We start from the raw sequence: 17,525 nt of genomic DNA on the forward strand, positions 1-17,525 counted from the left end.
TACCGTGTTACATTCTTTGAATTCTATCCCTTTGTGGAACAATGACTATGCTCACCATTAAAAAATACTCTTTCTTTCTGAAGCAGTCAAACATGAAATTAGGAAAGACCTCCCTATTTAAACTACCTCAGATGGTCAGAAACAGATAAATTCTGTGAGTTTCAGAAGACCAAACCAATGTATAAGTGGGCAAACTTGTGAACATCATTTGTTAATATCCTACGATATTGGTAAAGATACAGTGTAGTGCAATGGGTTAGAGTAATATTTTTAAAGTCGCCATTATTCTAATCATACCAACTGCTTTTCAAGGTGCTTCTCTATTTTCTAGTCATTGCTCATGAAGATTACAAATATTTGGGAAGGCTTTAACGATACATGTTATGGTGCTAATGTACTTTCACTTTTAAAATTCTAAATCAGAATTGTTGACCTGCAAACCATAGATGGACAATTCTCTATTTGTCTCCTCTCAGAAAGATTAGTTGACATACCATAGGAGAATCTCTCCCTTCATCCTGTAAAAATCAGTGACATAAAACCAATTACTGGGTTGCATTTGTCACAACACAAAGAATGTTTTGAAGCTTTCTTTTGTAAACTTGTATGTGGTTGTTGATCTTTCTTTTCCTTACAGACACCTATAATAAAATATCATAAATAAATATTCCTGGTTTTTGTCACTATTCATAGATTTGACAAATAAATGTCTCTGCCTAGAAACTCATGATTTTCATGAAAAAGTAGATTAAATTCTAACTCTGTAGCTCAGTAACGCAATGATTTAAGAAGATGAAGTAATATAACACAGATTCAGAATAGAGAAAACGCTGTGTAGGAAATCCTGCAGTTTTAGATGAACCCCTGGAGCATATGGAAAAATGGATCATTCTGCTTAAAATGATCAGTCCTTAGTTATGGCAAAGTAGTAAACTGGTGTCTTACAAAAGGGGAATAATTAGAGAAAGTACTGATAATTCATCAAAAGTAAAATGGACCCAATAAAACACTAATATTAAGAACAATCAATGCCACATGGTTTACCTATTTGAGCAATCTAGAAAAGTTTGACTCAGAGAAAGGAATTAATACATTGTGTACTAGGGTCTCTGGATAGGAAGAGGTGGAAGAGGTTTTAGTCAAAGGATTTCAGATAGCAGAAATAAGTTCAAGATATCTATTGTATCAAGTGGAGACCATAGATAATAACACTGTACCATACTCATGAAAACTGCTAAGAATACATTTGTGTGTATGTTCTCCTCATACAAAATAGTATGTGAAGTAAGGCATATATTAATTAACTTGAGTTTGCCTTTCACAATGTATGCATATTTCAAAATATCACCCTTTACATGCTAAGCATCTGCAATTTTTGTTAATTAAAAACAAAAACTATGTTAAAAATAAAATTAAAACTTAATTAAAAATTGTTCTGAAAATATTTCAAATGCTTACAAAATAAGGCATTTTCCACCATCCTTACCTTTACACTGCTGCACTGACCTGTTGGGCCAGTCTCTTCTTCATTAGAAGTTTGTTATTCAATTATCACAAACAGCAGTAGTAGCCCTGCACATTTGACTATAAAATCTGAAATTTATTCACTCTATATGACTGAGAAAATAGTGCTTCAAAATTAAAAATCCCATCATGCAAACACCAAGTCTTGGTTCATTTATGTTCCAATCTACAGTCAACATGCACAGTCTCTGGTGCATCTTGCCAGAAATATTTCACTGACATGAAAATAGTATATCTTTATTTTACATCATATTGTAGTAGTCACATACAATTCTGAATGCATCTGAATAAGAACATATTATGTTTGCTTCTCTACACTGGCAACTTAAAGTCATGGAGAGAAGTGAATTTTAATATTTTGTATATATATATATTTTTTAATGCACCATACATTTTAATACATAATATTCAGTTTAATTAATAGAGTTTATTTTTTTTATTTCTTGCCCATTTGTTTATTTAGTTGCCAAGCTCTTTCTTACTGCAGGAAATTTATAGTCCAAGGAGCCCTGTTGGCGATTAGAAGCCACAGAGACCCTGGCTTCCCCACCTCTCGTGGAGTTAGGGAGTAGGCAGAGACCTGATCTTGGCAAATCAAAACCCACACCTGCAAAATTTCAGCCTGGAGGTCATCGCATGAGGTTCATATTAGTGCTGAAGCAATTACCACAAACTTAATGACTTGTTACACCACAGATTTGTTATTTTGCATTTCCAGAGATCAAAAGTTAAGCTGCCAAGCAAGTCGTGTTCCTTTTGAGAGACTCTAGGGAGGAACTGTGCTGTTTCTTTTTCCCAGGTCGTGGGGCCACCCAGATCCTAGGTTCATGGGCTACTTCCCTCTTCAGAGCCTGCGATGTTTGGTCAAATGTTTTCCCAATGCTTCACACTGACATTGGCTCTTCTGCCTTTTACTGATGAGGTTCAGAACACTTTATGGTGTTCCCAATGAATATTCATAGTAACCTCCCCCTTTTAAGATCAACAGAATCACAACCTCACTTCCAATCTGCAGCTTTAATTACTTCTTGCTTCATGCTGTATAGTCTATTCACAGGTTTCATGAGTTAGATTGTGAGCACATTTAAGGAGGTGTTTTTCTATGGAGTGTGACAGTGGTGCAAAATTAAATAAGAATAAAAGAGACATTCTGGTGGTAGTTGCGGCTACATTTGAGACTACAGCCAGATTTCAAAAGTAGGGTCACTTTGCCATACATGGCCCCAGTATCTAGTGTTTATAGTGTCTTCAGCAGGTTGCTTTGGAGGTATGATTTTGAAAAGGGAACTGAACATAAATATTCAATTCACTTTTTATTATTTTCTAATCTTGGATACTGTAGTTTTCTCTGAGTTCCCCTGAACTGCAGTAAAACTATATTAGTTACGTTTCTACAAAAATCAGCAAAACTTGTTCTAGGTTGAGAGTCAAGAATCTTGGTGAGGCCAGCAATTAAGTTCAGAGATGGAAAGTAGCAGAAATACAAACAATTGAACAAATTTTTTTACTAGGTGGGATTTTAAAAAAGAATGTCTATCATGTATTGTGGGATGAGAATTTTGAAGTGCATGAAGATAGGATTATTATCTATGAGCAAAGGGAGTGTCCTTTTGAGGTCAAAGTTAAGAGCATGAATGGCCTCCACTGCATGACATTATGTTTGAGTTTCATGAGAAATTGCAAGACTGTGTAGGATTATGGTTGCCTTAACTGGTAGTATGCAGAAAGAGAATGTTACATTGAAATTTCTAATTTTCTGGCTCAAAGAACAGAAATATTTGCCCTTTTTCTGGCTGAGCTATATATATTTTTCTGAAAAAAATCAATTTATTTGATAAACACTTGAGATAAAAACTAATATAAGTCCTTATTCAGAAGATCACTAAGCTTCAACAGAAACCTAAATCAGTTTTCTAACTCTTCATTTGATTCCTCAGTGACTGAGATATAGTAGGACTCTGGGATTTTTAATAAAAGTTATGAAGAATTCTCTAAACATTTCTGTTTCAAATTAAGTTTCTTTACCCCTAGGGCTCCTGTAAAAATGGACTCCTAATCCCTGCCTGGTACTATTTTTACTGTTATTAAAATGCAAGATAGTACAAGAAAAGGCCTACTCTCCTTGTGCCTCATTTCCACCATTGGCTCTTGTTTCTAAATATTAACTAGAATCAGATCCCAACATGTCTTCCAGGGTAATAATTCAAAGGTCAATCTTGAGAGGCAACTTACAAATGAAAAGAATGGAGGGACTTAATTAGTGCACATTGTCTAAGTCTGGGCAACTTATGTGGGAGTTCTGAAATGCTAAACAAAGGAAAATTGAGCAATTTGGAAAAAAATATTAATATGTGAATGTGACAACAATTCTAGGAATAATTATTAGCATGGTTGATTTGCTGAACCCAGGCCTCAGAGGTAGCCCAAAATAAATAAACTTAGACCTCACAAATTTCCTGGCATAAGAATACAAAGCAAAACTTAAGAGCTAGAGCTGTTGGAATTGATTTATTTTTCTCCTTCATTCCTCCCTGTCTTCCTTCCTTTCTTCCTACTTTGCTTGTCTTATTTCTTCCTCTTTCTGGAATGAATAGATTCTTACAGAATTAAAGGGAGTAATACCTTAAGTTTAAAGAGACTAGAAGAATTCTTGGTATGATATAACCATACATCTTGTAACTGTATTCTGGCAGTAGATCACTAATGTCTTGAGAAATCCTTGATGAGATGTGAGCCAGCTCCTCATTGCAAGTGTAACGATAGTCTTGGAAATAAAAATATTCTAGCTGAAATAAGCTTCTTGACTTCAATGGAGGTAACAGGACTCTCATAATTAGAGGTCAGAGAGCAGCATTAAACTACTAAAAATGAGCAGAAAATGATAACTGCAAGAAACTGTAGTACTTCAAGGTAAAAAACAAATGATCTAATTCACAATTATCTCCACTCATGACCAAGTGGCAGTGGTCCTACTACACAAGTGGTATTCATTGGCCTGTCTGCAGGAGTCTTACACAGCTTTCCCATAAACAGTAACGACTGAAAAGATCCATTTGAGGAGCAAGACCTTAGCTCAGCAGCCACGCAGGCCCTAAGACTCACCCAGTTCCTAAACTGTAAATGACATGATTCATAGATCCAGTGCCTTTGAGCAAAGGTCATATTCATTCCATGAAGTGGCTTTTTGCCATGCTTTGCATAATGTTGCCTGTAATAGCATCACAACTAATGAGCAATTACTATGGGCCAAGAATTCTTTTAGTCTCTTTAAACTTAATGTGTTACTCCCTTTAATTGTATAAGAATATATTCATTCCAGAAAGAGGAATTAATAAGACAAGGAAAGTAGGAAGAAAGGAAGGAAGTAAAGAGGGAAGGAGGGAGAGAGAGAGAAGAAAAATAGAAGGGGAAAAAGTAAAGAAAAAAGAATAAGAATTCAAAAGAATAAGAAAGGAAATAGAGTGAAAAAGACCAGGTAAAATGTCCAAGGTTACTCAGATAATAAAAAGGTGATTTTAGATAGTATTCCAAACAATTTAGTTGTAGAGGTAATACTCTAGGCCATTGCACTAAGTATTTATTGTACACTTTCTGCAAGAGAATCTTAAGTTGTTATGTTGATGGTGTGTATGGAAAGGAAAATGTCTTATCTTTGAAGAATTATTGTAGAGTAACTATAAAATTTTACCAATTCACATAGAAGAAGAGTATAAGAGAAAAAAAATAAAAAGGACAGATTATGTGAAGTCTCACAAGAAGGGTGATAATAGATTCAAATTTGTCTTGGAGAGTACCAATTTATGCCTATTTTCCAATGTAGCATAAGAATTCATTAGAACTCTGAAACATATGCACATTTGATATTACATAATTGCCCTACCTCCTTTAGCCACCATTAGGAATTTGGCCATTGCCCTTGGTGAGAGGAGAAAACATCATAGTAATGGATGATCTGGTGTGGCTGACAATTTCTGAGGATTTCTACGGCTTCTCTTTTGAACAGAATTCATGACTTAGGAATCCATTGCAATAATGTGAGTCAAAGATGGTGGTGGAGCTATTTTATTCAATAAGAAAATTTTTCTTTAACTTTGGTTAAAAAAAATAAACAGAAAAAATACAGAGGAACCATTTTTAAAAAATCATAGTGCTGCAGTTAAAGATCATATCAAAGTGATCTTAGTTTTTCTAGTTTATATTAATGTCATACTAGTCTGGGTTTTAACTTAAAGGAATGTTCTTATTTTTATAAGTGAGTCAGAAATATGCAAAATACTTTCCTTTCAGACATAACTCCCCACCGAGTCATGATTCACTAAGCCAACTTTGTATATTATTGGTTAGAAAATTCTATATGACAGACCACACATGAAAGCGTTTCCTCAATCTCTGTGCTCCCCAGTCTGCCACACCAAAGTTTTCAGAAATCACATAAAGGATCAATTGTTGAGTCAACGTCATGAACAAATTTTTAAAAAGATGGCCATATGTAGCCAGTATTTTTTCAAAAAAATCTTCTCTGTTGATATTTCTGATCCCTCCCTTTTCCACCCTCTTTAAACTTTCATCAAAAACATACTTTTAAAACGCCTGTGTTTTCACTAAAAATGAATTACTTGGCATCTTTTGGCCCTATCTGACATGCTGCTTTTCAAAAAAGGTCAGGCTGGCCCTTGTGTCCCATAAAATTAGAAATGGGAATTAGCTTATTTCACATTAATTTAGCCATGATGTGAACACAACAGTGTGCTTCTTACAGTCCTGAAAATGAGATGCTCCATAATTCAATAGTCAGAATTAAAAGTGGTATTGAAGCTCAGTCTTAGGTTGAGCTTCTCAAAACAGAGTACAAGCTGGCAAGTTGTTTGTAAACATTGTTTGGGAGTATGTCAGAAGATACAGGTGTCTGTAAGGAAATGAGATAGGTGGGGTCAAACAGAGAGAAAAGCTGACCCACATTCAACAGTGAGATTTGCAAAGCACCTTGAAGAAGCAGCATTGGAACTAAGATGATCATTCAATGACTTTGTAATCCACAGTGAGTGGAAAGGGCCTCTGTGCTTATGCATCAGACTCTTACTGACTGTAGGCAAGAGCCTGAAAGGTTGAAGTTACCTTCAATGACAGAGTCTCAGTGACTGAGGGTAATTTTTCAGACAGAGCTACTGGCATGAGCTCTCGGTAACAAGTATTCCCAGTAGTGGTAGATCAAGGCCACCCTGAACTACATAGTGAGTCTGATAGAGCAACCAAAGCTTTAACTTTGAAGAGACAGTGACTGGAACATTGCATTACTTCTGTAAGGCCCTACTCTGTGTTCAATACTCTCCTAAGGATTACAGGAAGAGACAACACACGATTGTCCCTCTCTGAAATTCTTGTGTCTAGGACATTCAGGTTAAACTCACATCAAATGCCACAGAGACTTTCAAGATGAGTAATTATTATGTTTTGCTTGGCTAACCATAAGAGGTGTGATAGAAATAGTTGCCCGATGATGATCATATTTTCAGGATGGTCTAAAAGGATAAAATTTGTTGCATAATAGAAAAGAAGCATGATTCAGCTAAACTCTAGAGAAAAGGCCTGAAAGTTATGAGAACAAGACACCAGTACTGTAACCCTGCCCCAACATTCAGCAGTCTTTAGTAATAAAACCCTTTCAGTTAGAGGGTGAAAGAAGGACCATGGAAAATACCGTGAGGAAAGAGATGTAGAGTTATGAAGTATATTTGGCAATTAAGTTTGGCCAGTTTAAAATGGAAGATGGATTTTATGTGGCATCTTAAGAAATATGAAAGGGTATATAGTCTAGACCAGAGATCTTAGAATAATAAACTGACAAGTTTTTACTTTCTCTATTTCTCAATGTAAGTCAAGTCTTATAAATTTTGGGGGTTTGTTTAGTTTTGTCATGCTTTGCAGGCTGGGGCTTGAACACAATATGTCTTAGTTACTTTTTTCTCATTGCTGAGACAGATTCTCAACACTCCAAGTTCAACGGGTAAAGATTTATTTTGGCTCAGTTTGTAGAGGGGTCAATCCATAATTGGCTGGCTCCAAGGCAGGGTGACACATGGCAGAGGGACAACAGTTGGTGGTAGCCAAAGACAGGAAAAGTAACAAGAGCAGAAGGAGAGAGAGAGAGAAAGAGACAGAGACAGAGAACATTTTTCTTTCCCTTATATTGTATACACTCTACCAGGATTAGGGCAATGCCAATCCAATCAGTGGACTGATCCAGCAATCACTCATCCTCAATCCCAGTACCCTTAATCCCAGCATTGCACCAATCAAGCACATCCTCTTGATTCAGCTACCTCCGAAAAAATACCCTATGCTCAAACGGCATCTGGACACAGATCATAACACAAGGCCTTTCACTTGCTAGGCAAGCACTCTTATCTCTGAGTTACCCAGACCTGGACAAGGCTATGCTTGAGAAGAGCACAAAGTCAAGGAAAATGTGGGCAACCATAAACAGATTTACATAAAAAGATACTGTCTTAATCTGCTCTTTGTTGCTATAATCACAATAGCACAGAATGAATAGGTTACAAAGAAAACTGATGTGTTTTGGTTCACAGTTCTGACTCAAAGTCAAGAAGATGCATCTGGTGGTAGCCTTCTTGCTGGCAGAATCCTGAGGAAATACAGAATGTCACATATGGTAAGGGACAGGGAGCAAGTGACAAACCTACCCAAACTTATCTTTTATAGAAGATCCATTCTCAACACACTCCTAAACCCACTAACGTGCTCACCACATGAACAGATTAATCCATTCATGAATGCAGGCCAATCTTCTTTTAAAGGTCCCATCTGGTCCTGCTTCTTAATATCTACGTCCTAACGGGGAGTGAACAGGAATTTCAAATAGGAAAATCATATTTGAAATACAGAAGATATCTATTATAGAAGAAAGCATAGATCTACATGTTAGAGTAAATAAAGGTCAGACTAAAGGATCTTAGAAAGGAGTAGAAAAGAAATGTCCTTTCTTCAAGAATTTAGGCTGGAGAATCTCGTGTAGAAACTAGCTGGAAAATTAGGTTAAGGAGGGTAAACAGAGCCAGCTGAAGGAAGACTCCAAAAGCCACGCAAGAGACACCTCCCTTTAATAAAGACCAAGTCAGAAGTTACACAACTTCTGCCTCCCTCACAGCTTGCTACGTGGCAGCTAATCGTGGCAGCAATTCCTTGGGAAGGGTGACTGAACATGATAAAATGTATGACTGATTGAAGAATAATACGAGCACGGGGCAGCGAAAAGGTTTGGAAATCAGCCGTTTACAGATGTTCGATGAAGTCATCTGGCTCCACAGAGAAATCATCAGGGAGCAAAACTTCAAAAGAAAGAGAGAAAGACATCAGGCATATGTGCTGGGAAAGCAGATTTGGAGAAAGTGTTCAGGTCACTTCATCTCAGATTCTGGAGACTGTAATGGGTCAAGCAAAGGAGGACTTAATTTTGAGGGCTAGCTAGGGCTAGGAGGACAGAGAGGAAACTAAACAGCAGGAGGACATCATTAATTGCTATCGATAAAAAATAATTTGGGCCTGATTTTCAAATTCTGCCTTGAATTTAAACCACCTGGAAACCATCCTCAGCAGAGTCAGCCAAAGCACGGCTAGGAAGAGTGACGAGGATCTTGACTCTAAGAACAAACCAAGCGCTGCATTATGCAAGGAAACAAGTCAGATGTCTCAGGAAGGGGCTTGGGATTCGGCATCCGCTCCAAGTGTCTCAGCTCCAATTCGCTGCAGATGTTTTCAATATATGCTGTACTTTTCCCATTAAATTGACTAACAATTGTGATTATTCGGTCTCTTCAGCTGCCTTTCAGTATAAGCTGTACCTCATAACAAGTGCAGCTGCTGGGAAAACTTCACGGTACCATTTCAGTCGTACTTCCTTCTATTTATTACCATTTGACTCTTCACGTTATATTTTCCCTATCTGCAGGCCAATTTCTTGCACTACTTAGAGCATTTAATTATAATTGTTTATATGCCTGTGTTTGCTTAAGTTCCCATAAAATTGTGGTCAATCATCTTCTTGGATAGAAGTAAATCTCATTTCCAGGTCTTTAAAACATGTTAGATAACCATGTGATAAGATGCTAATGAGGATTAAATATCACTTGATGCATCAAAATAAAATTCAGCAGAGAATTATAAGCATGACTTTTGTAGGATTTGATAGATCAGTACAATTTCATTTCAAGGGTTCCCTATCTAAACAGTGTCACTGATATTTCTGTCTAGTTCAATCATTACAATAATTTTAATCTTCCATTCTATTTTCTTCTGCTGGTTTTCTTGAGTTTAATCATGGAACTATAAAAATGAGTATAAAAGATAGGCTACATCCTCAGAGACAATTGTTAAGGTTTTGTTTTTGAGGTTCACAGTTACATGTAACCACCAAGATTCATGATTCTATAAATAAGAGATTTTTAGTATACATGCTGTATAAAATATACACAATATACATAATACGTATATAAAAGTATATACACTAAGCTGTTTTTAGATATCTAGATAGATAGATAGATAGATAGATAGATAGATAGATAGAATCCTCCCTCATTCCCTTGAGCATCAGGCTTTCCCTGGTAATCTGTTACGTTCTTGATTCAATGCTCACTTACATCCTTCATGAGTGATTCCATTCATATCCAAAGCCAACTCCTATCCTAAGTGATTCACTCAGATCCAAACACTCCCGGTGGGGCTCGCCTGTCTTAAGCTTAGCTCTGACCTCTCTCAAAGGAACACAGCACACACGTCCTCCATCTGCCCTCTTCTTCGCTCTCTGTCTCGGTGAGCGCCATCTTCCTTCTGCCTGTCCTAACCAGATTGTTGTTTCCTCGCCTCCTTGCTCTTTCAAAAGATTCTATATTCCTTACATAGCTCCCAAATGCACCTCTCTTTTTGCATCCGCAGTGACTTTGGCTTTTCATTCCCCTTTTCCACTGTTTTCAGTCTCATTCACATGAAAATCTTTCTGAACTTTGGTACCAAATTGATCTAACATGCAGTTCCCATGTGTCTCACTTTTTAAAAACAATTTGATATTCCATAATGCAACTTGTATTGATTTTTTTTTTGTGGTGGTGGTGGTAGATCGGATTTTATTCTAAGGAATTGGCCAGAACATGAGATTTTTAACATCCTTTCCCTCCAGAGGAAACACCAAAAATGTTCACAGTGATGACTAAACAATGGCACTCCTCATTCCAGAGGGTGTGATTACACTGGTACCTGAGAACTATAGTTTCCTGCACACACTTCCAGGGTAATTTTCAGTGTCTGTCATAGTACACACAGCCCCTGTAGGGTGCTTCTTCCTAGTTCTAGGACTGTGTCTCTCACGTGTGGCCCTGTTGCCACATCAGCCTATTGGGATTCCCCAGGCAAGCCGTTACTTTTAAGAATTCACCCCTCGATTTATGTTTTTAGGTTTACTTTTTTTCTTTATTACTTATGACACTGCATTTTTCCCTCACGATTCATTAAGAAATGGCTTCTCAGGTTGTGTTCCTTGGCTCTTCTCTCCAAGTTCAGCCTACTTTGATGGCTAGCGTCTCCATGTCCCCTCTGTATTTCCCATCAATATCCATTCTCACCGCTTATCTATTCAGATCAGTTCATATATGGGATAGTTTTACCTACTTAATACGAAGCATGTTCACCCTTTGTGGAATATGCTTCTCATAGCAGTCACTGAGAAATTATTTTATTCTCCAGAGCAAAAATGCCAACAGCTGGCACAAAATCCACATGGAAATGTGTACTCACAACTGTCATCTAGATCAGTCTGCCTCCATTGTGACATTCTTTTTGTCACATGGATTTTTAAATTTCACTGTATTTCATATCTGTATTTATTTATTATACAAGTGATCAGTTAAATTACTTGAAATAAGTTAAAATTGCTATCCCTGAGCTTGAGGGTCCCACTCTTTCTCCTCCCGTGGACTGAGTCTGGTTCTGTGACCTCCACACACCTCCAGCAATTCTGAGAAAACCAGGCTGAGAGGATAATTTATATGCTCCCCAACCCAGTGGAGAAAGCAGATTAAAAGTGTGCTTTGTCCCATCTTGTTTTACACCTAATTCTCAGACATTTTAATATTTGTCAAGGACTGATGATAGAATTTATTATCTTGTGATTTATGCTGCATTTTTACTTCTTACGATATTGAATATCTTCCAAAAAGTTATTGTCCTTTATGCTGTCTAGGACTTAGCATATTTGAGTCATTTTAATTTCTGTTTCCTTTATAAGGATCCTAAATTAAACTTTTTCCATCATTGTTATTATACATGACTTCTGGGTTCCAGGATGCTTTAGACACACCTATTGGTCTGTAATAAGGCTTAAAATTGATGTTAGAATCTTATCTTTCCTCTTTCTATCTTATTATCACGTTTGTTCTCCAGTCTCCTTTCACGATTACTAATCTTGATAATTGTGTCAGTTGCTTTCTCATCATTGAGACAAAATACCTGACATCCACCCCTTAAAGGATGAGAAGAAGTTCATTGTGGCTCACATTTTGTAGAGGTTTCCGTTTATAGTCAGCTGGTTCCCATGCAGAAGGGGCCTGACAGACATGGGCAGAGGGGAGCGTCTCATACATTGGTAGTTAGGAAACAGAGAAGGAGCAGGCCCGGAGGATGATAAATGCATGAGCATGTAGGTATAAACCAATAATTATAAGTTGACATTTTAGAGCTTCTCAATATGGAAATATTTCAATTTGGAAATTCTTTTCACATGAGATTAAGGAAGAAAATGTGCTTTCAAACGATAATTGTCTATCAAGTTACTCTAAGAGCACTTACTGAATAAATGAAAGCCAATTTAATTATATATTAAATTCCAATATAAATAGATTCATTTCTAAATGCATATCTATTTCCCCATGAGCAGTAGCTTTTTATTATTTTTAACTATCTAGTAGAGCTAATGCCTCCCCTTCATTCACCACTTCTGTTTGGAGGAGATTTTTTATTAACCTTTTTCCATATTTTTCATTCCAATGAGCCCTAGAATGATTTTGTCATGTTTCATATTTTGAAGATCCTAACAAAGTTTTGAGTGGCATGATATTTAATTTACTGAACCTAGTTCTGAAAATTTCCCATCACACTCAGTTGTACATTTCTATTGCATTTAATAAAAATCCATTACTTCTAATATGCTTTCTGTCCAGTGACGTGAGTTGAAACCAAAACAATAATATACCAGTGTGTGTTCCATATTAGTATAGACAGGTGCAGGTGCCCTAAGAGTGTGCTTTTCCTGCAAGTTCAGTGTGTAATGTTAGTATCACAGTGTATGGATGCTCATCCTGCAGCTGGTAAATTCATGCCGAATCAGCAAAACACTAAGGGTTTTGTTGTTTTTGTTTTGAATGCTGTGTGAACAGCTCCTGGCTTTATAACAAATACAAATAATTGAAAAATTGGCATTAATGAAATGATCAGTGTAACAACAAAAAATGAAGGAAAAACTGCTGGGTCCCAAGGAAACAGGTGAGAGGAGAATTTGTCTGAGATGCATCATGGCTGAGGATGAGGTGCTTGGGAAGGACCTGGGAAAATGTGGCACAGAGCAGAGCTCTGGAGGATTAGAACAGGCAAACTAGGAGGAAGAAGCACGTGTATGAGTGGTCTTCGGTGGGATGAGAACCCAGTCAGCTTAGAAAGTGAACAGAAACCTTCTGAGTGGTGCAAAGACTAAGACTGAGAAGGAGTCCAGCATGGACCTTATAATTTGAGGACTGGCATCTTCATATGACTAAATGGAAACCAATTTAATTATATACTGAATTTGCAAGTATATCTAGATATTTTTCTAGATATTTTAAGATAAATATATGTGTCTGTGTGTATGTTGTGTGTGTTTTGTGTCAGTGGGGTGCGGCAAGCGACATGTAACATATTTAGAATTGTGTTTCAAACTGATCACTTGATCAGCTGATCAAAGTGACTGATCAAATTGATGATTGATTGATTATCACCAGAAGAAGTGATCAGAAGAAGGAAACAGTGAATATCTGAAAGTCTATTCAGAGGCTACTAAAAGAGCCCAGGTTAGGACAGTGGCAATGCAAATGGAGAGAAGAGTATGGCCTGAAAAAAACATTTAGGGACAAAATTGAAAATACTCCTGACATCCTGACTCTGGCATAAGGAGAATGAGACCAGTAACAAGAATAACTCTCGGTTTGTAGCCTATATAGATGGTTATTGTCCAAGAGACAACATGGAACATAATCCTTTTTTGAGATAGAAATGTCACAATTTGTTTTTGAAAATGCTGAGCCCCACACATCTCTGAAAGTCAAAAGAAGATGTTGAATTGAACATTAGATATCCATTTCTCAAGCTCCAAGGGGTACGTGCATTTGCCACTGTTGACTTACTGATACCTGTTACAGGCATGGGCGTACATAAGGGCAGGTGATGAGATCATGGAGTAAAAAGGAAGAAAAGAGCGAGACTGACCTTGTGCAAATCCACACTTAACTAATTGAGAAAATAAGGCCTTGGCAAAGAAGGCTGAAAAGAAATGTTGCTTTTGAATGAGCCGATCATTTTGAAAACAAATCTCCTCGCTGGCATGCCCTGAGCTTTAAAGGTTTGAGTTTGTTGCTGTGGGAACATGGCTTTGTTGGCCAGTGTTGAATCTTCATCTCTAAACTGAGTTTTAAAGAGTTAATGCGTAGCTTCTCCTACAATGTGCAGAGTTCCAAAGGAAGGCGTTGTTCTGAGATGCTCTTATTTGTGGTGAGACGGAGATTCTGGGGGCAAGGGTTTCAATCATTTCTTTTTCTAGACTTTTTCTGTACTTGCTTTCTCATTCACATACAGTGGACTCTCTTGAGAAGAGATGCTTTCATAACCTCTTCGAATTTTTTCTCAATTTGGACACAATTACTTTGACCCTGACCAAAGTTTATTAGATTTTGTATTATGAGTACAGAATGCCTTAACATAGTTTATGCTTCGTTATTTTTTTCTTCTCTGTCTTAATTTCTGTTACTTGGAGGGCCCTTTGTCTTTTCAACAAATTACCAAATTAATGGTGTGGTCCTTCTAAAATGTAGATTATGTTTAATCAGGTAGATTCTGAGGTGACTTTAAGCCACTTGCCAGTAAGACCACTTGCCTGAGGGAACAGTTGGATCTAGAACATAAGCAAGAAATGTGAGGACTTTCAGCGGGTTAGACAAGCTTTTATTTGTAGCATTCCTGAGGTTCAAGTCAAATAAGAGCTGGTATTTCTGTAGTTGGAAGTAATAGTGTTTAGCCCCTGGATTTTAGGGGCTTTTATTTCTTTTTTCTTTTCTTTTTTGTTTGCTTGGTTTATTTGTTTTCGAGACATGGTTTCTTTGTGTAATCCAAGCTGGACTTGAATTTGCAATCACCCTGCCTTAGCCTCCCATGTACTGGGATGACAGGCATGTGCCACCATACCTGGGAAATTATTCGTCTTTTTACTTAATAGAATTACCACACATTTCTGGCTCACCTATCTGAAGTTATATAGTCTGTGTAGGTTAGACTTGAAAAAAATGTCGACAAAACTCCTAAGTATCTTTAGTTGTATAAATACTGAAATCAAGACATATAGCTCAAATAGTAATGACTTAGTGAAAAAATGTTTTTCTGAATTATAAATATTGAATATAAACTCTGAAAACATTTGAACTAAATGTGTGACAATATTTATATGTGTCTTATCAGTTAATTCAAACATTAAAAAATCTGTCTTTTCCTTTTTGAAGACCATGATAACTGTCACACTGCCTTTATGGGTATTAGCATAGATAGACTTTCATTTATAAGGCAGTACATATATGGTGCAAGGCATTTGTTGTATCTTTTAAATGAATGACAAACAAAGATTACCACAACACCTTATATGTCACTGTTGTAAATGGAACAGAGCTAATATGTTCAAATGAATGCCAAAAACCAAAAAAAAAAAAACCACTGACATGATAAAAGCGTGCATTTAATTTGATGCTTTTCAGAGATACATGATCAAAGCTGTGTGCATGGCTTGTCCGTGGGATGCCCCCTGTTTATTTTTAAATAAGAAATTAAAATGGATCCAACAAATGCAACTAAGGAAAAAAAATCACTTGAGACACAGGGGTACCTGCATGTTCTGGTCAAAGAAACATGAAAGTATTACAAAGCACAGTGAGTACAGTATGCTAGCAGAGCACGGGACACCACTCTACCTTTCAGAAATGGTACGTCTAACAGGTACGTCTTCACAAATGTTATTGATGAAACAGTCTTTATTTTTTTTAAAAAATGGTAAAGAAAGAATTTTAGCACCATCATTAAAGGACATCATCATCATCATCATCATCATCATTTTTAGCCCCGCCTATCTCCAGTCTCGGAATAACAACAGAAGCATAGCACCTTTCAGTATCTAAAATATAAACAAGAATAGTAAGTCCATCCCAGCTTCTAGAGATGAGGTAGCTCATGCTAAGAAATGGTGGGCCATTTTGTCTATGCCAGTTCAAAGGCCAAATGGTCTAATTCCAATCATTACATTTGATTAGAGACAACTCCACAACTCTGGGTTTCTACATCTTTTTCTTCATTATGGTTCCAGGATGATGAGATTGCACATGTGGAAGAGTCTCAAATATGAGACTAGTATGTGTGTTCATAAAGATAAAATATGCAACTTATTTTGCTCAATGTCTTCTCGGGTAAGAAATTACAAATGTATTAAACACTATACTTAGGCAACATCTCCCTGTATTGACAGATTGTATCAAAAGGGAAAAGGTATTATGAAAATTGAATAAGAAATGAATCTAAACATATCAGCCTTTACAAAAATTTGAGAAGTTGGAGTAATTTCTGTTTTTTCTCCTGAAGTTCCATTGAATATATACTGCTTCAAAATTCCACTTAAGGCAGTAAAAAAAACATTCTTTTAGATTAAAGATTCTCTGTAATAGTTACACAATGTCAAGATGTGGGTATCAGTGTCAATTACAAGGTTAAACATTTTTATTTTTCATTGATAATCTGGGAATAAGAGGTCACAGAAGGGCTCTACTCTCTATTTTTAAAACTGCAGCCAAGCAAAATAAACATGCATTGTGGTTTTATATACCCCACTCCTTAAGCTTTCTGCCAGGAAGAAGAATTTCCTCATAAATACTAAGCATTTTTTTCACTGCATCGAAATAAATTGAAGAAAACAGATCTTTATTTATTTCACCAGTTTACTTTTTTTTTTTAAAGGTGGTCATTGTCATTGGTGGTCTTAAACCTAAACTTTTGTATTGAAAAATATTTTAGGTCAATTAAAACTTGAGGATTGTCAGTAAAATAAATATTCTGAAGGATGAGGAGGCCAGGCACTTAAGATCATATGTACAGTGCTGATGTGGGATCAGCCTTTACTTCAAGAGTCTCAGGATCAACGTCAAATAGTCAAAAGTCCTCACGAACGGTGCTGGGCACTGTCGAGCGTGGTGCAGGTAGCTGGTCTTTCGGGCTTGTGTTACATGAAGCAAACTGGCCCGATTTCAACACCAAATTCCTGGTCAGGGCTGCCAATATCCACGGGGGCAATATCTATGATGGGCAAGCGAGCGACGTTCTGTGTTCTGTATTCAAAGACAGTCTTGCCCACATTCCCGTTTCGCCTCTGAAATTAAATTATGCAGTGGATTAACATGGTGTATTCAAAGTTTCCCAGTGACTTTAGACAACAACTTATCCTGCCAATCTTTATAATGTAAAAGCAGTGAGAACTACTTAAAAGTCAGAGTGCTGGTAATTTGAAGCAAAGCACCACTCATGTAGTGAGTGCTTTTTTTGAGCAAATTCCTTGCCCTTTTGAAGCTATCCAAAGACATACTACAAATTATGAAAGATGGGTTTTTTTGGTTTTATAAAAATTAAATTATGATTCGTCATCACTTATTCTCTTAATTTTA

At 36.8% G+C, this 17,525-nt stretch overlaps 1 protein-coding gene across 1 annotated transcript in view; it reads right to left on the reverse strand.

Moving 5' to 3' along the window:
* Positions 1-15,543: 15,543 nt before the first annotated feature.
* The window catches only part of Col5a2 (collagen type V alpha 2 chain), a 134,058-nt gene continuing 132,076 nt past the window's right edge, over positions 15,544-17,525 (reverse strand). The window contains exon 54 of the mRNA XM_003478702.5: positions 15,544-17,233. Within this exon, the coding sequence (XP_003478750.1) occupies positions 17,087-17,233 (147 nt within the window). The 3' untranslated portion in view covers positions 15,544-17,086. The remainder of the gene's footprint in view (positions 17,234-17,525) is intronic.

This window comes from Cavia porcellus, unplaced genomic scaffold (genome assembly GCF_034190915.1).
Source record: "Cavia porcellus strain 051 isolate PalLab524CR breed Dunkin Hartley unplaced genomic scaffold, mCavPor4.1 scaffold_12, whole genome shotgun sequence".
In the NCBI taxonomy this organism is placed as follows: Eukaryota; Metazoa; Chordata; class Mammalia; order Rodentia; family Caviidae; genus Cavia; species Cavia porcellus.